Source organism: Globicephala melas, chromosome 15 (genome assembly GCF_963455315.2).
Source record: "Globicephala melas chromosome 15, mGloMel1.2, whole genome shotgun sequence".
In the NCBI taxonomy this organism is placed as follows: Eukaryota; Metazoa; Chordata; class Mammalia; order Artiodactyla; family Delphinidae; genus Globicephala; species Globicephala melas.
This window is the reverse complement of record NC_083328.1, coordinates 35851087-35867301: the sequence shown is the minus strand read 5'-3', so window position 1 is coordinate 35867301 and position 16215 is coordinate 35851087. Positions and strand designations below refer to the sequence as shown.

Genomic DNA, 16215 nt, shown 5'->3' with positions numbered 1-16215 from the left:
CTGCCCTGACATCTTCGCCCCTCCTCCCTGTTAGGCCCACAGGACCCTGACCAGACCCCTGCCCTGTAGCAGAGGCAGGAGGATGGTGGGGTGATGGGGGACCCCAGGGCACTCAGAAAGCTAAGACAGCAGGAAGAGGAGGCAGGGGCAGGGTGGCAAGTCCTCCTCCAAGGGGGGCCTGGCCCTCACCTGGGCTCCATCCTGGCCTCTCACCACAGACGTGGCAGATGGGCCACCTAACCTCCTCTGACCCCCATATCACTGCAGGACCTGAAGCTCTTTCTATTCCCCACAGCAGGGTCGCCTCTCTCCCAAGCTGCAGGACCCAGGCCAGCCCCTGCTCCCAGCCAAGATGGCCCAGAACTTGTCCCTGGGGCCACTCTCAGGACACCCACAGCCCGGTCGTCCCCCCATCAGGCCTCAGTGCACCCGCTGCCCCGCACCCCCACCTTCCCCGCCGGGACTCGGAATCCATCTCTGCTCTGGAGAAAAAGCCCTCAGATGGCTCAGTCCCTGGAGGGCCACCAAGCAGTGCTCTCTGCCTGGCAGGAACATGCCCAGGCAAAGCAGAGCAGAGGCGAATTCAGTGTGTGTTCCCCACTCCATTCCCGGGGCCGGTCCACAGCAGGTGCCTGCTAAGTGCTTATTGATACGTTCCATAAATAGCCAGGCCTGCGTTCTCCCAGCACCTGCCGGGCCAGCTGGGCCTGTGCACGTGCTCACGTACGTGTGCATGTTTCTCTGTGTGTGGGTGTGCAAGTGTGTGCATGTACTAGCATGTGAGCATGGGTGTGCGTGTGTGGTGTGCGAGGCCCTGCCCTCTCAGGCCTCTTCGTCTGTTCATGGTCACTGAGCACGGCAGGAGGCTGGGTGCCTTTCAGGAATCAGCCCACACTGGGGAGCTGGCCGTCCGACTGCAGAAGGCCTGCCGTGGACATGCTGGGCCAGGCTGAGAACCCGGGGCCACCTCCGTGGGCAGCCGCACCATCGCGGCCAGGACAGGCAGGGCCAGAACGAGCTGGGGCCTGGGCTCTGAGACATATTTCTGCTGGATTCCTGGTGGCCACAGGCCGTCACGGGAGGACTGGGAGGGGGATGGCGTGGAGCTACTGACAGGACAAGGGACGAGAGGGGGCCGCAGAGCTGGGGTGGGGCCCCTGGAGGCAGGGCCAAGCACCAGGCTCTCTGTGCAGGATTGCAGCTCATTCCTGAATTCCCCAGGGATCCTCGCAGAAACCATTAAAGACTGCTGCAAGGATGGCCTGAACCCCAAACTTTGCAGAAGGAAGAAGGAGGGGGTCCTGGCCCAGGGAGCTGCTGAAGCCTTGGCCTGTCTCAGTGGGGGGCCTGTCCTGCTGACCTCCACGGCCCCGAATGGCCTGGGCCTTGCCTCCTCTGTGTGACAGCCAAGAGAAGTTCAGGGTGATTCAGACATAGGCAGTGGGGGCTGTGCTCCCCCACGCCCCGCAGAGCCCCCCTCCTTCAGGACCCTCTGCCGGGCCCCCTGCCAGTGTCTGTTGCTGCCCCCAGTGCCCAGAACAGGGCACCCCTTGGCAACACTCATGGTGACGACCACGTTGGCAAGGATGCTGAGGCGGGGGGGCGGGTCAGGGAAGCCCCTGTGAGGGGGTCAGGGCACAGGTGTCACAGGACTCGGGGATGTCTAGCCTCCAATGTGCCTGCTGTAGCTCCTTCCACTGGGGAGCCTCATCCGCCACACCCCCTGCCCAGCACCGGCCCCATCCTTCCCCGAGGGTCTACACCCAGGCAGCCGGCACTGAGGTTAGGGTTTTATTGGAGAGTGAACATAAATAAAAATAAGTGGGCGTTAGAGAGTAGGGAGAATTGGAGAGCTATTTACAAATGTACACCATAGGCTCCGGGGCGCCACTGGCCCACTGGCCTGAGCGCAGCTCAGAGGAAGGTGAGCAGGGCCATGAGGACCAGGAGGATGGCATGGGCTGCCAGGCAGGGTGCAAAGTTCCGACCGAGGGGCTGCTGGCCCCGGGGGTCCCGCTTCTGGCCACCCAAGCTAGGCCGCTGGAACTGCAGTTCTGGGATGATCCGATGGATCCAGTTATGGTGGGAGGTGACCCGGATATAGACACCTGGGCGGTTCCGGCGGGCGCAGCCCTCACCCCAGCTGGTCACCCCAGCCTGCAGCCATGACTGACCCACAAGGCACACCAGGGGGCCCCCCGAGTCTCCCTGCAGGTGAAGAAGAGGTACCGTTAGAGTCCACGGAGGCGCAAGAGCCAGACTTTGCAGCTACATGGGTGCACACATGCCTGTCTGCCTCCCTTTATCTGTTCTTCCCTGCCCAGGACCCACCCCCCCACCCCCACCCCGCCACCCAGTCCTTCCTCTCTGACTTGGGGTGCCCATTTCTCTAACATCCCCAGACTATCCACCCTGATTCATCTCAGGAGAGTGTGTTGAAAATGCAGTTTCCTGGGTCCCACTGCAGACCTGCTGCCTGACTCCCCCGGGTGGGGTCCAGGAATCTGCTTTCCCAGCTGGTCAAATGCACAGCCCTGTCCTGACCCCATGGGCCCGCCTCCTGGGGCCTTATCCCTTGTCCCAGGTGGGCTGGCTTCCACCTTGACTGGGGTCTGGGGAGCAGGGCTCAGCCTTGGCACGGCCCACCCTGGTCCCTACCTTGCAGGCGTCTTTCTTGCCCTCGGCGAAGCCAGCACACAGCATGTCGTCCTTGATGGTTTTCGGCTGGAAGCCGGGCTCAGAATCCTTGCTGTAGAGCAGGTTGCACTTGGGCGTGTCAATGATAGGCACAGCGAGTTTCTGCAGGATCCGGGGGTTGGGCAGGTGGTCTAGGGAGGGGAGACACAGCCTGCGACTCAGTGGACAGTCTTACTAAGGACTCCGGGGCCCTGGGTTCTTGAGAACCACAACTCTGTCCCTTCCCATTCTTGCTTGCGTTTAGACCTTCTCTTCTGGCTGGGGGCTTTGTGAGACAGAATTCCTTCTTCCCTCCTCCTACCCACCAGCCTGGGCTCTTTCTATTCCCCACTCTCCACTTCCCCATGCCTCCTCTTCCTGAGTCTACTGCCCCTTTCCCATACCTACTCCACCCATTTGAGTAGAGATCATGTGCACCAATATCAACAGAAAAAGATTGTTGGTTCAGAGTGGCCCCCACGCTGCCTTCTCTAGGCATGTCCCGCATTCTCTCCTGGCCCTGCCCCATTACCTTGTTCACTGGGGTTGCCCCAGCCGGTGACCCAGCAGTTCATGCCCGTCTCAAAGATGACTGAGGGGTCAGGCACACACACAGGGAGGATGTAATTGGTGAAGGTCACAGGTGCCTCCAGCTCCACCAGAGCCACATCGGCACTAGAGGCCATGCCTTGGTACAGGGGGTTACTCTTGACCTGCTTCACCCGGGTGTACATGGCATGCGGCCCTGGCTTCACCAGTTGCCGCACCCCCAGCAGGACCTGGCACAGGGATGTTTCAGAGGTGCTGGTGGGAGAGCAGAGAGCTGGTGTGAGGCAGCCCCACAAGGGCTTCACAGGTGGAGTTGGTGGAAGTTAAATGGAGACGGGAAAGAGGGAGGAGTTGGGCTCCCCATGGTGCCAACATCTCTCTGTACATTGTCTTCAAAAAAGTAATCTCCAGTGGGACATACATCAGGATGAGGTGGGTAAGGGGGTAGAAACTGAAGCAGCTTTAATTCCTGACTTTAATTCCCAGCTATACCCTGGCCAGCCTGGCGACCGTGGGCAAGTCACCCAGCAAGTTCTCTGTGACTCAGCTTCCTTGTCTGTAAAATGGGGACACTAACATTCCCCACCTGAAAGGCTTGCTGTGAGGGTTGAAGGAGATGATCACCCACCAGGGTGCATCTGGGGGTTGGGCCTAACCTTAGGCAAGCCGCCTACTCCCTCTGAGCCCGAATATCTGAACTTAAAATGTGAGGTTTTAAAAGAATTGCAGAGCTGTGGTGAGGCAAGAGCCAAGATGCTTGGGAAACCCTGAAGGTCTAGGACCAGGTGGGTCATAGTATGGTAGTAGGGATTGGGTGACTTGGCCCTTTGGTTAGGGACAGCATAGGTGACCTTAAGGCCATTCTGCTCGAGTCCACCTGTACCCAGAGTCCCAGCCAGAAAGGGAGTGTCTTGGATTTGAGGTGTGGGAGGGGGACGGGGAAGAGGGCCAGGGCATGGGAGGAGCCTGCCAGCATCGGCAGGGGCAGGCCCCAGGTCTGGCAAAACACCTCACTGGTGAGACCAGCAGTAGGGGAGTGTACCCCTCCCAGCTGGGCTGGGGGGAGCAAGAGCCAGGAAGCAGGGGTTGCTGCTGGAAGCTGGCCCCAAGGTTGGACCTAAAGGGAGCTCTGGTAGGGAAAGCTCAGATAATGCAGACCGAACCCGCCCCCCATAGGTGGTCAGCCTGAGCGCCCCACACTGCAGTGGGTTGGCTCTGTCCGCGGTGCTGAAGCTGGGCGTTTTGCGGGGTTGGGGAGGTGTGGGAGGTGTTGTCCTGTCTGCATTGTCTGTGCCCCTGGTGGGGAGGGAGGCTGGCTGTGCTGGCGAGGGGGTGGGGAGGGGGAGCGTCGGGGCTCAGCCAACTCACTTGGAGAAGCAGTGCGCTGCAGTGAGGACCCAGCGCTCTGTGATGAGGCTGCCCCCGCAGAAGTGGCTTCCATTTCGCTGAATGCTGACCTGCCACGGCCACTCGCCCTCCAAGGTGTCCTGCCCGCCCACCATCCGGTTCAGCATCCTTGGGCTTCCGCAGGCTAGGGGAACACAGCCAGGGGTGCGCTCACTGGGGGCCAGTTCCATCGGCTCTGATTCCATACCCCCAAACCCACACTTTCACATTCTGTTCACTTCCCGGCCTCCCTGCCCCTGACCTGCTTGGGGACCTTAGGCAAGTCAGAGGCCTGGGCATCAGGTCAGCCTCTGACACAGTCAGACCCTTCCCAGCTCTGGGAAAGTCCCCCACCACCATGGGCCCCACTCCCTTCACCTGTGAAATGGTGACATCAGACCTACCTGGGGCGGGGAGTGAGATAACACGGGTAAAGGTCTTATCACAGAGCCTGACAAATGGGCTCCTGGAAGGTCAGTGGGTGTTGGGAGGGTCCCACGTAGGGTAGGTGAGTGGTCTTCCAACTCTGTCTTTACCTTTTTTTCTGTTGCTTTCCCTGCCCCCCTTCTCCATGCTTCCTGCCTTGATGGCCCTCTTGTGCCACCTGCACTGTGTGTCAGACCTTCCCCCTCCACTCCTGCCTGGGCTCCACAACTTTCCTGCACTGTGGGATTCCCTGTGCCCGGCCCATTCATTCTGGGTCTCATTCCGGGGGTGTGTGAGGGTGTGGGTTTCTGATTAGTCTTGCAGCTCTCAGACAAGCCCACTCCTATCCCCCGACCCAGGGGACTTGGATGCTTACCAGTTAATGCCTCAGCCTCCTGAGTCCCTGGAAATGAGAAAAAAGAGGGTGATCAGCCAACTTAGCTGAAGCTGAGGTCTGCTCCTCCCCGCCCCACCCACCACTGCTGGTCAGCGTAGCCCCTCATCTGCTCCACACGCAACCTCCTGAGGACTCAGCAGGACAGCCCACAGGGGGACCTGGCAGGAGAGGCCAGCAGCCTTCAGTTCCCCACAGGTCTGGCCCCCGAGATGTGTACAGGCCAGACATGTGGGCCAGAGCTCACCTGCAAGGGCAGACAAGCCCCTTGCCACAGGGGGAAACAATCAGGAGATGCCAGTGAGGGGACCCTGTCAGGGCTGACTCTCCTGTTTGGGGCAGGAGGACTCCTTCTTGTCCCCACAGGGCCTTCCCTCCACACCCCACACTCGTCCTGGTCAGAAGCTCTGCGGAGCATCCAGCCTTCGGCCCTGGTGCTATGGGATCTCCCTCCCCATCCCTCTCCACCAGCCCGGGGCTGGGATGAAGGACGAGATAAAGGGAGCGGGGCTCCATGTCTGGCTGGAGTCCTGGGGCGACAGCCCAGATACTTGGGTCTCGGGGGAGTAGAGAAAGGCCAGCCAGTGGTTGTGGGTCAGTCCTTCCAAGATTCCAGATTCCCAGGAGCCAACCCCTCTCTCAGACATTCCAGCATGCTTGCAGTTGGAGCCCAGGGCACCCTACTGGGCCATGGCATCCCTGCCCATGGGAGGGACAGGGGAGGTGTGAGGGTGGAACCGTTCGGTAATGGCCTCCATCTCCCCAGGATCCATTGCCCCCATGTCTCTGGACATAGGCACAGGGCCTGCTACTTGGCTTTGACAGGACCCACCCCCCCCAGCCCGGAAACCCCAGCCAGGCCGACAGTCCCCAGCCCAGTGCCAGCAACACTCCAGAAATACCCGCCCTGTAGAGAGAGCCCCACTCACATATCTGGTTCACTGGGGGCAGATCTGATCAGAGCTGGGGTGGGGGGCTCAGGACAGCCTCTCCCCACCTCAGCCCTCAGTATTCCCCCTATACACCAGCCCCTCTTGGTAACCAGTTCCAGGCAGCTGAGGGGCCCTGGGGGCAGGAAACGACCAGGCTGAGCCACGCCTCTCTATGGGGTGCCCAAGGACCCTGGGGATTTTTACAGGACCCCCATTCTTGCAGTCTAAGGGGTGCACTCCCCAATGCTGGGGGTGCTGGATGAAGAAGCGGTGTGGGGGGGAGCTGTGCTTGGAGCAAGAGGAGGAGGAGGGGCCTGAGGAGGCACAGGCAGGACTGGCCACTCTTCAAAGTAGAGGTGCCAAGCAGAAATGTGAGGGTGGAAGTAGTCAGCCCAGGCCAGCGGGGGGTGGGGGGGAGCAGGAATTCTGCCTGGACATTGATTTGTGTTAATGAGGTGCCTTTTTAAAATGCAAATACCCCCAGGAGGGCAGTTCCCTCCAGCCCCTCATCTTAGTATAATATGATTTAATTAGATTGATAACACCAGACCCCATGCTCTTTCTAAGGCTGATGCTTCTGCTGGCAAGATGCTCCCATTCACCTTGTCCTCGCCGGCATTAACGTGCTTTCAGGCTTGTTCCCTCCCTGTGGGACTTTTCCAGAGCCTTGTCCAGATTCTCCCCACAGCCATCCCCCCTCCCATACATGCAGATGGATCCTCCACTGCCTGCTCCCAGGATCAAGGGCACTCCCACCCTGCCTGGCAGCACACCCACCCCCTACCCCGTTAGAGCTCTGCAGTCTTCCTCACCCCAGCCTAATGCAACTCTGCTTCTCATTCGGATTGAGCCTTCTGGCCTCTGAATGTTTGCCCACAGCACCCCTTTCCTCCTGGTGTCTACAAATCCAGATTCTATATGGTCCTAATCCAGATCAGGCCTAACTGAAATGCCTCCTCCTCCAGGCAGCCCTCCTCGCTTGCACTGTCTGGGAAGCCTGGCTCCCTCTTCTGAGCTTTCTGTCCTCCTGCCTGGCCTCACAGAGCTCTGCTTACCTTGCCCTGGGGGTAGAATTGTTGTCTCATCTCACCTATGGGCTCAGGAGCTCTGTGAAGGCAGAGCCCACATCCAGGGGGCCTGAGCCCGGGGAATGTATAAGAGGGAGAGAATGGGAGCAGCTGTGGGAGCACGGCTGACCGGGAAGGGGTGATGTGGAGACCTGAACTCTGCAGGGTGGGTGTCCTATAGGGGCTGGGTGAGCTGGTGGGGGTGTCAGGCCCCTCCTCTGGGCCCAGGGCCCTCATGCTCCTGTAGCTAGTTGCTAGTGGGGATAGGAGAGACCCAAGGCTCTAGCCAGGGATGAGGGGCAAAGACAGTGTTGAAGGAGTTCAGGCCTCTGGTCACAGCTGTTTGAGAGCCAAGTGCAGGCCGCTGTTTCCATTTTCGCAATGACCTTGGTTTCTCAACCCACTAGGAGCAATCACAGTGTTACACACCCTGGCGGAGATGGGCTCCCTCAAAGAACGCTGTGGTTCTTGAACCAGGAGGCCAGGGGAGGTAGGCGGGGCAGCGAGACCTGGAGAGGCCCTGTGGAGCCCAGGGAGGCTGGGGCCTCCCCACCAAGGTGCCGCCCTGGTGCCCTCCTCCCCTGGTGGAAAGCCTGGAGCCCTGGCTGAGTTGCAGCCTGGGGTGACCCGGCCTGGCCCTGGGAGGTGACTTAAGGACAGGGAAGTGAGGTGGCCCAGGAATGCGGGAGAGTTTCCCTGGCAGAGAGCAGCCCGCCCACTGGGAGGGGCCTGCAGGTGGGTCCCCTGGCTGGCACCTGCTAACCCTGACCCATGATTGGGAGAGGGGACAGGGGTTCAGGGCCTGCTCCTCCCATACCCTCCCTCTCTGGTGGGAGCTGGAGCCTGCACCCCTGTCCCCCTGCTCCCTGCTAAGCCCTCACCAGCCTCCCAAGGATCCCAGGCTCAGGCAGCAGCTCAGCTACCTCTCCCGGGCCCAGCGAACAGTGGCCCAGGGATTGGAGGGCAGGGGTTTTGAGTTCAGATCCTGCACCCATGCAGCCCTTGGAGAAGGGAGAGAGGCCCAGATGAGAGGAAGCAGAAGCGCCAAGCCCAGAGCTTGGCCGTGCTTGCCCAAGGCAAGGGAAGCAGGGTTATGGTTACTGCCTCTGGGCTCCTCCCGGGCCTGCATCCACACCCCAATCCAACTTCCCCACTTCACTCCCCCAGGTGGGATGTCTGGAACCTTCCCCCTGGGGCAGGGAGGAGAGGCCCGTGCTGCAGCCCCAGGCCTGGCCAGGGAGTGGGGGGCTTAGCTACAGCTCCAGGTAGGAGAGAGGGGCCCTGCAGCCTCTGGGACTCACCAAACCGCAGCAGCAGCAGGAGCAGGAGCAGGGCCACAGCCGGCACCTGCCTCATGGTCTTGGCCTGGCTGGAGTGCCCGACGGGCAGGGGACAGCAGTGGCAGGAGCTCCGTGAACACTAGCACAACATTCGGGGCTCCATGAAGTGGGGTTATATGCTGGAGATGAGTGTCAGCTTGGCTATGCCACTGGACCTGTCAGCCTGGCCCGCCCAGTTCCTCTCAGCAGGAAGGAGGCACCCCAGAACCCCGACTCCTCCATGACCTGGCCCTGAACCCCAAGGGGCCAGACCCCTCACCCTAAGACACCTTGGGGTTTGGGGGCCAAGGTGCATCTGCCCCATTTAGGTGCTTGTGGCATGGGGTTCCAACCCCCACCATGGCTGACCGCATCCCCCAACTGACCACAGGCCCCACATAAGCTGACTACAGTCTGCCCATGAGACCCTTCCTGTTTCATTCATTCATTTGTTCATTCATATTTATTGAGCATCTACTATGTACTGGACATCAGTGAAAGAAACAGAGTCCAGGACTGGGGCTTACACTTTTGGGGGGAGGGGTGATGGGCACGGAAAAGTCCAGGTCACCTGTGCTTATGGAACAAAGGAGAGCAGGGAAGGAGTCCGGAGCGGGGTCCCCAGTCGACCCCAGCGCTCTCACCGGCCCTCCCTCCAGGAAGTGGGTCCCAGCAGTCCCAGAACCGGCCCCAAGGTGGCCATGACCTCCCTTCCCCTGCCTCCCTCCCGTCCCCGGGGCGGCACCCTCCTCCCCTGGGCCGGGGCCGGGGGGGTGGGCTTCCCGGAACCCGAGGGCCGGGGTGGGCGGGGCGGAAGCTGGTTCTGGGAAGGCCGGGCCGGGATGACCGTCCCCGGGTAACCCTGCCCTGGGCGCGGCTGGCCGTGTCCGGGACTTGCGGCCGCCACGGAAGCGACTCCGGGAGGAAGTTATTTGGGGTATGGGGCTGACGTCAGAGGCGGAGTCGGGTCTCGGCGGCCACTGCCCGCCCAGGCGGCGGTTCGGATTTTGGCCGGAGGAAGGGACCAGGACCGGCAGATCCCCTCCAGAACTGGGATGGGGAGCGCAGGATAAGAGGCAGAGCCCTGCCTCAGCCTCCCCGCCTGCGCAGTGGGTGCGAGCGTGGCCTGGGTGTGCTACGGTACGCCCCGGGGGGTAGTCGGAGCCGGGGTCGCGGTCTCCGGGGCTGGGTTGGGTGTCAGGCAACCCCCGCCCTCTTGCCTTGGCCTTCGCGGGAGCTCCTGGTCAGCGCAGTTCTGCCCTCTAGTGGCCGCCTGCAGCAGCGCCGGGCGGGCCGGGCAGGATGCTGAGGGGGGGTGCGGGGGGGGGTCTCTCACCTCCTCACTGTCCCTCTTCTTCCCATTCCTCCCACCTCCCCCACACACACACCGCGAGCACTCCCACCGTCCGTTGTCCTCCTCTCCTGACCCCCTCACCCCAATTCTCACTTTGCTTCTCCATCAGCCCTGTGAGGGGGAGGAGGCGTCACCCTGAATTCGTGACTGCCACCCAGGCGCTGACCCGCCTTTTCTCGCCCCCCCTGCCTCCCCTGTCCCTTCTCTGCGACCCCTGTGTCCTGTGTCCCGGAGTTCCCGGTGGGGTGTCTGGGCGAGTGGGGTCCCTCGGGGAGGGAGGAGCAGAGTATGGGAAGAGGGATTCTAGAATCATTCGGTCATTCAGTCCACAAGTGTTTTTTGAGCACGTTGGGTGCCCAGCACTGTCCAGTTATGGGGAACATCAAGGTGAACGGTGTGGAGGAGATGGCAAGACAGAATTAAATCAAAAATGTCTAATCATAAACTTTGGAAAGTGCTTCAGAACGTCAGGGTAACCACATTTCTCCAGGCACCTGATGATTAATTCCCAGGATCTCAGAGGCCTTTCAGATTCTTTTGGGCCGACCACTTACTCTCAGGGCCTTCTCGGTTTTCTCTGCCTTTGCTTTTAAAAGCCAATTCTAAGAAGGCTGTGCCTTGAAATCAAGCAAACAACAAAAGTCGAGAGGTGATCAGAAAGTGGGGACACCGGGGAAGGTTGGGCTCCTGATGACTCCAGTGACTAGAGAAAGAGCACCCGTGTACCCTGGACACCCGTTGGCCCGGAGCCTGTGGACCCCCAACTGAGCAGGGAGCTGGGGGTAGGGGTGCAGGGTGAGCAGGAAGCTAGGTCCCTTCCTCACTCCTGCCACCAAACAGGTGAGGAGGATTGGAATCCAGAGGGATTCAGAGACATAAATATGTTTTATCAGTTTCTCCTTAAAAAAAAAAAAAAAAGTGGTTATCTATCAACTCTGGAAGGGGGCATGTTTTCTAATGTTAGAAGTCACAGTACACAACACAAAAGAAAAGAGATGTGGCCCATAAACTAAAAAAATACAAGCAAAGTTGGCTTCAAAATAAAATAGCAAACAATAGGAAAAATATTTGCAGGAAATGTGGCCAAATGATGACAACATTATTGTCCAGAGTGCTTAAGAAATTGATCAGAAAAACCCTGAGCCCCTAAAGATGAAAAGAACAAAGGACGCAGACTAGTCTCGGAAGAGGAAAGCAATTTGGCTTATAGACTTTTGGAGAAATGTTCAGCATCAGTGATTAAAGAAATGCAAATCAAAGCCACAGCAAGGAGATACTGTTCTCCTGTGTGGAGTTAGCTTGACCTTGGAATGCTGTTAGTCAAGGACGTGGGGAATTGCCCCAGCTGGTGGGCATGTAACTGGCACAACCCTTCCATAAATTGGTCTGTCAGTCTTTTAAAAATAGTTATTTGCTTTGACTCAGTGAATTCATCATTGGAAATCTATTCTAAGAGGAAAATCCTAAATACAGAAAAAGCATGAAGATGTCAGTGGCCAGGTCATTTATAATTGCAGAAACAAAACAAAAACAAAAATTTGTTGGATGATGGTAAATAAAACTTCCTTTGAATATAATTAATAAAAAATGACATTTCCATGGAGAGTGGGTAAATGTGGAAAATGCTCATAATATAAGGGGAAATTTTAAAAGAATGTGTATAAAGATTTTTAGAAAATATAATGACTGAAAGAAGTTAAATTTCAAAACAACAGCAGAAAAGCTGTTGTTTTGAAATTTAAAAAGGAAAGCTTGCAGAATGTTCAGGAGTGACCATCCAAAAGAAAACTTGCAGAATGTTCAGGAGTGATCATCTAGGAGGGCTTCTGCAGTCATGTGGATTTCTCTCAAAAGTAGGTGACAGCAAAACTAGAACAAAAAATTTTACAGTTTTTATGGAAACACAAAAGACCTCGAATAGCCAAAGCAATCTTGAGAAAGAAGAAATGGAGCTGGGGAAATCAGGCTCCCTGACTTCAGACTATACTACAAAGCTACAGTAATCAAAACAGTATGGTACTGTCACAAAAACAGAAATATAGATCAGTGGAACAGGATAGAAAGCCCAGAGATAAACCTATGCACATATGGTCACCTTATCTTTGATAAAGGAGGCAAGAATATACAACAGAGAAAAGACAGCCTCTTCAATAAGTGGTGCTGGGAAAACTGGACAGCTACATGTAAAAGAATGAAATTAGAACACTCCCTAACACAATACACAAAAATAAACTCAAAATGGATTAAAGACCTAAATGTAAGGCCAGACACTATCAAACTCTTAGAGGAAAACATAGGCAGAACACTCTATGACATAAATCACAGCAAGATCCTTTTTGACCCACCTCCTAGAGAAATGGAAATAAAAACAAAAATAAACAAATGGGACCTAATGAAACTTAAAAGCTTTTGCACAGCAGAGGAAACCATAAACAAGACGAAAAGACAACCCTCAGAATGGGAGAAAATTTTTGAAAATGAAGCAACTGACAAAGGATTAATCTCCAACTGAGACTCATGGAACACAACAGGTATTCATGGGACCTTTGGTCCTGGTTCATGGGACCCAGTTCATGGGACCTTCCTGTGATGCTCCAGTTGAAGGAAGAGCTTCAGGACCCAGGGTGGTGCAGATGGCTTTCCATCTTAGCCCCAGGATGTGCTGCCACTCTCTGGTGGTGATGCATTCTCCAGTCTCCAAGGTGACTCCTGGAGCCAGGCACACTGGAGTCTCTTCCTCAAGGAATGCCAGCTAAGTGGGCTACAGCTCCTCCTCTGCCCCACTCAGTGTGAGCAATCCTACGGAAGGACATTAACTGTCCCACAAGTAGCCCAGGCTGGTCGCATGGCCACTATGTGACCACAGGACAGAGGTTGTTAGCAGAAAGGAGGAGGGAAGGAAACGTCATCAAGAAGCAATAGCTATGACACTGACTCCAGCGTGAGAGTGAAATAAAGACATTTTCAAACATGGAATTTCTCAGAAAATTTACCCCCAAGGCATGATTTTTGGGAAGCCACTGGGGGGAAGATGTTCTCTGACTAAAGAAGGAATAAACGAAGAAAGTAGGAAATATGGGCTGTGGAAAACAGAGATGAAACTCAGAAGAGAGAAGGGAATCTGCAGTATGCTGGTGAAGGGAGATTCCAGAATGGCAGCTGTGCCCCAAACAAAGAGAGCAGCCTTCACTGGAACACTGTGACAAAAGAGACAGGAATGCTGACAATGTCACACTGTCATCATGATACACTGTGCCACTGAGCTGTCTTTTCAATCAGATGAAACAACTGGAGGATTTGCTACACCAAAACAAGATGTAAATCAAGAAAGAGGAAGATGTGAGACCCAGGACAGGGAATCCAAACCAGGAGAGAGGCAAAAGGAATTCCAAGGATGACAGTTAAAGGGACATCCCAGGATGACAGTGGTGCTTAGAGAGCAACTATCCCAGAGAAAGGAAAATGGGTATATCAAGGAGGGATGAAAAAGAGAAAAAAAAAAAAAAAAAAAAAGGAACTGATATGTTCCCTAATGGGATTGACCTGGTGGAGATTTGGAAAGTTTGGGTAGGTACAAAGGCAATTATTAACTTCAGGGGAAAAAATTAAGAAAGGGAACAAACGTAGTACCCCCCACCCAAAGTCTCATCCTCTTATGGTATCAGCCAGGCTTGAGGTCCAGGATCTGGTCAACTAAATCAGATTTAGGTGCAGACGAGGCTTCTTGGGCATAGTTCCTCATGATCTGAAGAACTGTGAACTAAGGAGTTCACCCTGCTCCCCCAACATGCAAGGGTGAGGAAGGGACAGGGTAACCACAATAGATAACCCCACACAGCAAGCACTGGTCTATAGCATTTCTGAAATCTCACTAAGAACACGTGCTACTCCCTTCTGCTCCAGGAGCAGGGAGTGTGTGTTGTCCAGAGGCCCTGGGAGTAGTTCTTCATGACTCTTAGCTCTGCCCTTGGGCTTTTGGCTTTGGCTTCTGAATCATCCATGCTTTCCCATAAAACATGGTTCATTTCTGTAACTGAATAGCTTTCTCTGCCAACCTGCTTCTTGTCTGTAGAAAGTTGGGGATTTAAAGAACTGTCCCTTTCAGTTCAAGCTTGTACAATTTGCTGACTTATCATAAATAATGTAGGTCAGAAGACAATGGAACAACTGTAAAGTGCTGGAATATCTTATTAGGAGTATGATGTGTTGACTTCTCAGAAGATACCTAACACTCTGGGTTTCGCTGGTTTGTACAAGAATTCCCACCCTGGCTAAAAAATATTTTTAAATGGGGTACCTGTAACTTACCTCTGACTCTGACCCAGATAAGAGATAAAACAGTCCATCAATTTTTAAATGCCACTTGATAAATGAGAGTTGACCAGTCTGATCCTTGACACTTATTCTCCTAATTAGGCCTCAGTTGACTAAAAAACTGAATGCAAGGTATGTTCTCACAATACTTGTGATTGTTTTCAGATCATTCTGCCCTCTCCACTGTTTGATTCAGAGTCTTAAATATTGGCGCAAAACCGTTATTCTGAACTGGGATCCAGCTAATCACACCAGGCAAAAAAAAGCCTCATGGTCAAAAGTGGTGCTGTTCGAGCTTGTTTTGAGGGGGTTGTGGAGAAATTCTGATGAGGGAAATGGTGCACACCTGCATGAACCAAGCAGATGCTGATGGAAGGACAACAGACGTCACACAGGTGTGTCCCATCACCTATGCTCTAGCTCACGACTCTCAGGTTTTCTCAGAATCCAGAAACAACTGGAATTGTTTTCTCTGATACCTCAAGTAGACCTACTCAGGGACAGAATGAATAGACTTACTGCTCTGCTAATTAATTTACCTCTCAAAATGTGCAAAACAGATTCATCTTTGTCAGACCATCTGGTTTGTTTCTCCCTGACAATATTTATTTATTGACTCATCCAGTTTTATGGAAGTATAATTAACAAATAAAATTTCTATATATTTAACATATACAATGTGATGATTTGATATATGTAAACATTGTGAAATGGTTACCACAATCAAGCTAATTAACATATCCATCACCTCCTGTAGTTACCATTTTGTGCGTGTGTGTGTTGAGAACACTTAATATCTAATCTTTTAGCAAATTTCAAGTATACAATATTATTAGCTATAGTTACCATGCTGTACATTTGATCCCTAGAGCTTATTCATCTTATAACCAGAAATTTGTACCCTTTGGCCAACATCTCATTTCCCCCACCTCCCAGCCCCTGGCAACCACCACCATACTCTATGCCTTTCTGAGTTTGACTTTTTTTTTTTTTGCAGCATGCGAGCTTCTCACTGCTGTGGCCTCTCCCGCTGCGGAGCACAGGCTCCGGACGCGCAGGCTCAGCGGCCATGGCTCACGGGCCCAGCCGCTCCGCGGCATGTGGGGTCTTTCCGGACCGGGGCACAAACCCGCGTCCCCTGCATCGGCAGGCGGACTCTCAACCGCTGCGCCACCAGGGAAGCCCCTGAGTTTGACTTTTTTATATTCCACATGTAAGTGAGATTATACAGTATTTGTGTTCATAGTGTGTCTGGCTTATTTCACTTAGCATAATGTCCTCCAGGTTCATCCATGTTGTCCCAAAGCAGGATTTCCTTCTTTTTAATAATATTCCATTGTATATTTGTATTCCATTGTATATTTATACCACATTTTCTTTATCCATTCATCCATTGATGGACACTTGAGTTGTTTCCATATCTTGACTATTGTGAATAATGCTGCAATTAACACGGAAGTGCATATATCTTTGAAATACTGATTTTATTTCCTTTGGATATCTACCCAGAAGTGGAATTCCTGGATCATATGGTAGTACTATTTTTAATTTTCTGAAAAACCTCCATACTGTTTTCCATAATGTCTGTATCAATTTACATCCCACCAACAATGTACGAGGGTTCAATTTTCTCCATATCCTCCCCAACACCTGTTAGCTCTTGTCTTTTTAATATTAGCCATCCTCGGGGACTCAGTGCTTTCACTGCCGTGGACCCGGGTTCGATCCCTGGTCAAGGAACTAAGATCATATAAGCAGTGCAGCAAGGCCAAAAAAAAAAAGGATGACCTGTTGGCCA

The 16215-nt window shown here is 54.4% G+C and overlaps 2 protein-coding genes across 3 annotated transcripts in view; one reads left to right on the top strand and one right to left on the bottom strand.

Moving 5' to 3' along the window:
- The window catches only part of KCTD5 (potassium channel tetramerization domain containing 5), a 44662-nt gene extending 29117 nt beyond the window's left edge, over positions 1–15545 (top strand). The window contains exons 6-7 of one of the 2 annotated variants that reach the window (XR_009558963.2): positions 14583–14812; positions 15415–15545. Coding sequence is in view for 1 of the 2 variants with exons in the window: in XM_060284390.2 (XP_060140373.1) it covers positions 14583–14621 (39 nt within the window). In the remaining variant the exon portion in view is untranslated. Of the gene's footprint in view, positions 1–14582; positions 14965–15414 lie in introns of those variants that run through there. The other variant, XM_060284390.2, reaches the window with a different exon arrangement.
- Positions 1915–8786, bottom strand: PRSS27 (serine protease 27). Its single transcript, XM_030848397.2, has 6 exons — positions 8732–8786; positions 5414–5440; positions 4594–4756; positions 3209–3480; positions 2659–2828; positions 1915–2208 (listed from the first exon to the last, which is right to left on the bottom strand). The coding sequence occupies exons 1-6, from the start codon at positions 8784–8786 to the stop codon at positions 1915–1917; spliced, it is 981 nt and encodes a 326-aa protein (XP_030704257.1).
- Positions 15546–16215: the final 670 nt, after the last annotated feature.

Coding starts and splice junctions, on each gene's coding strand:
- PRSS27 (XM_030848397.2), bottom strand. CDS start 8,786: ATGAGGCAGGTGCCGGCTGTGGCCCTGCTCCTGCTCCTGCTGCTGCTG. Junction 2,829..3,208: donor GGGCAACCCCAGTGAACAAG/GTAATGGGGCAG, acceptor TCCCCTCCCTAG/ACCACCTGCCCAACCCCCGG. Junction 2,209..2,658: donor GCAAGAAAGACGCCTGCAAG/GTAGGGACCAGG, acceptor CTTCACCTGCAG/GGAGACTCGGGGGGCCCCCT.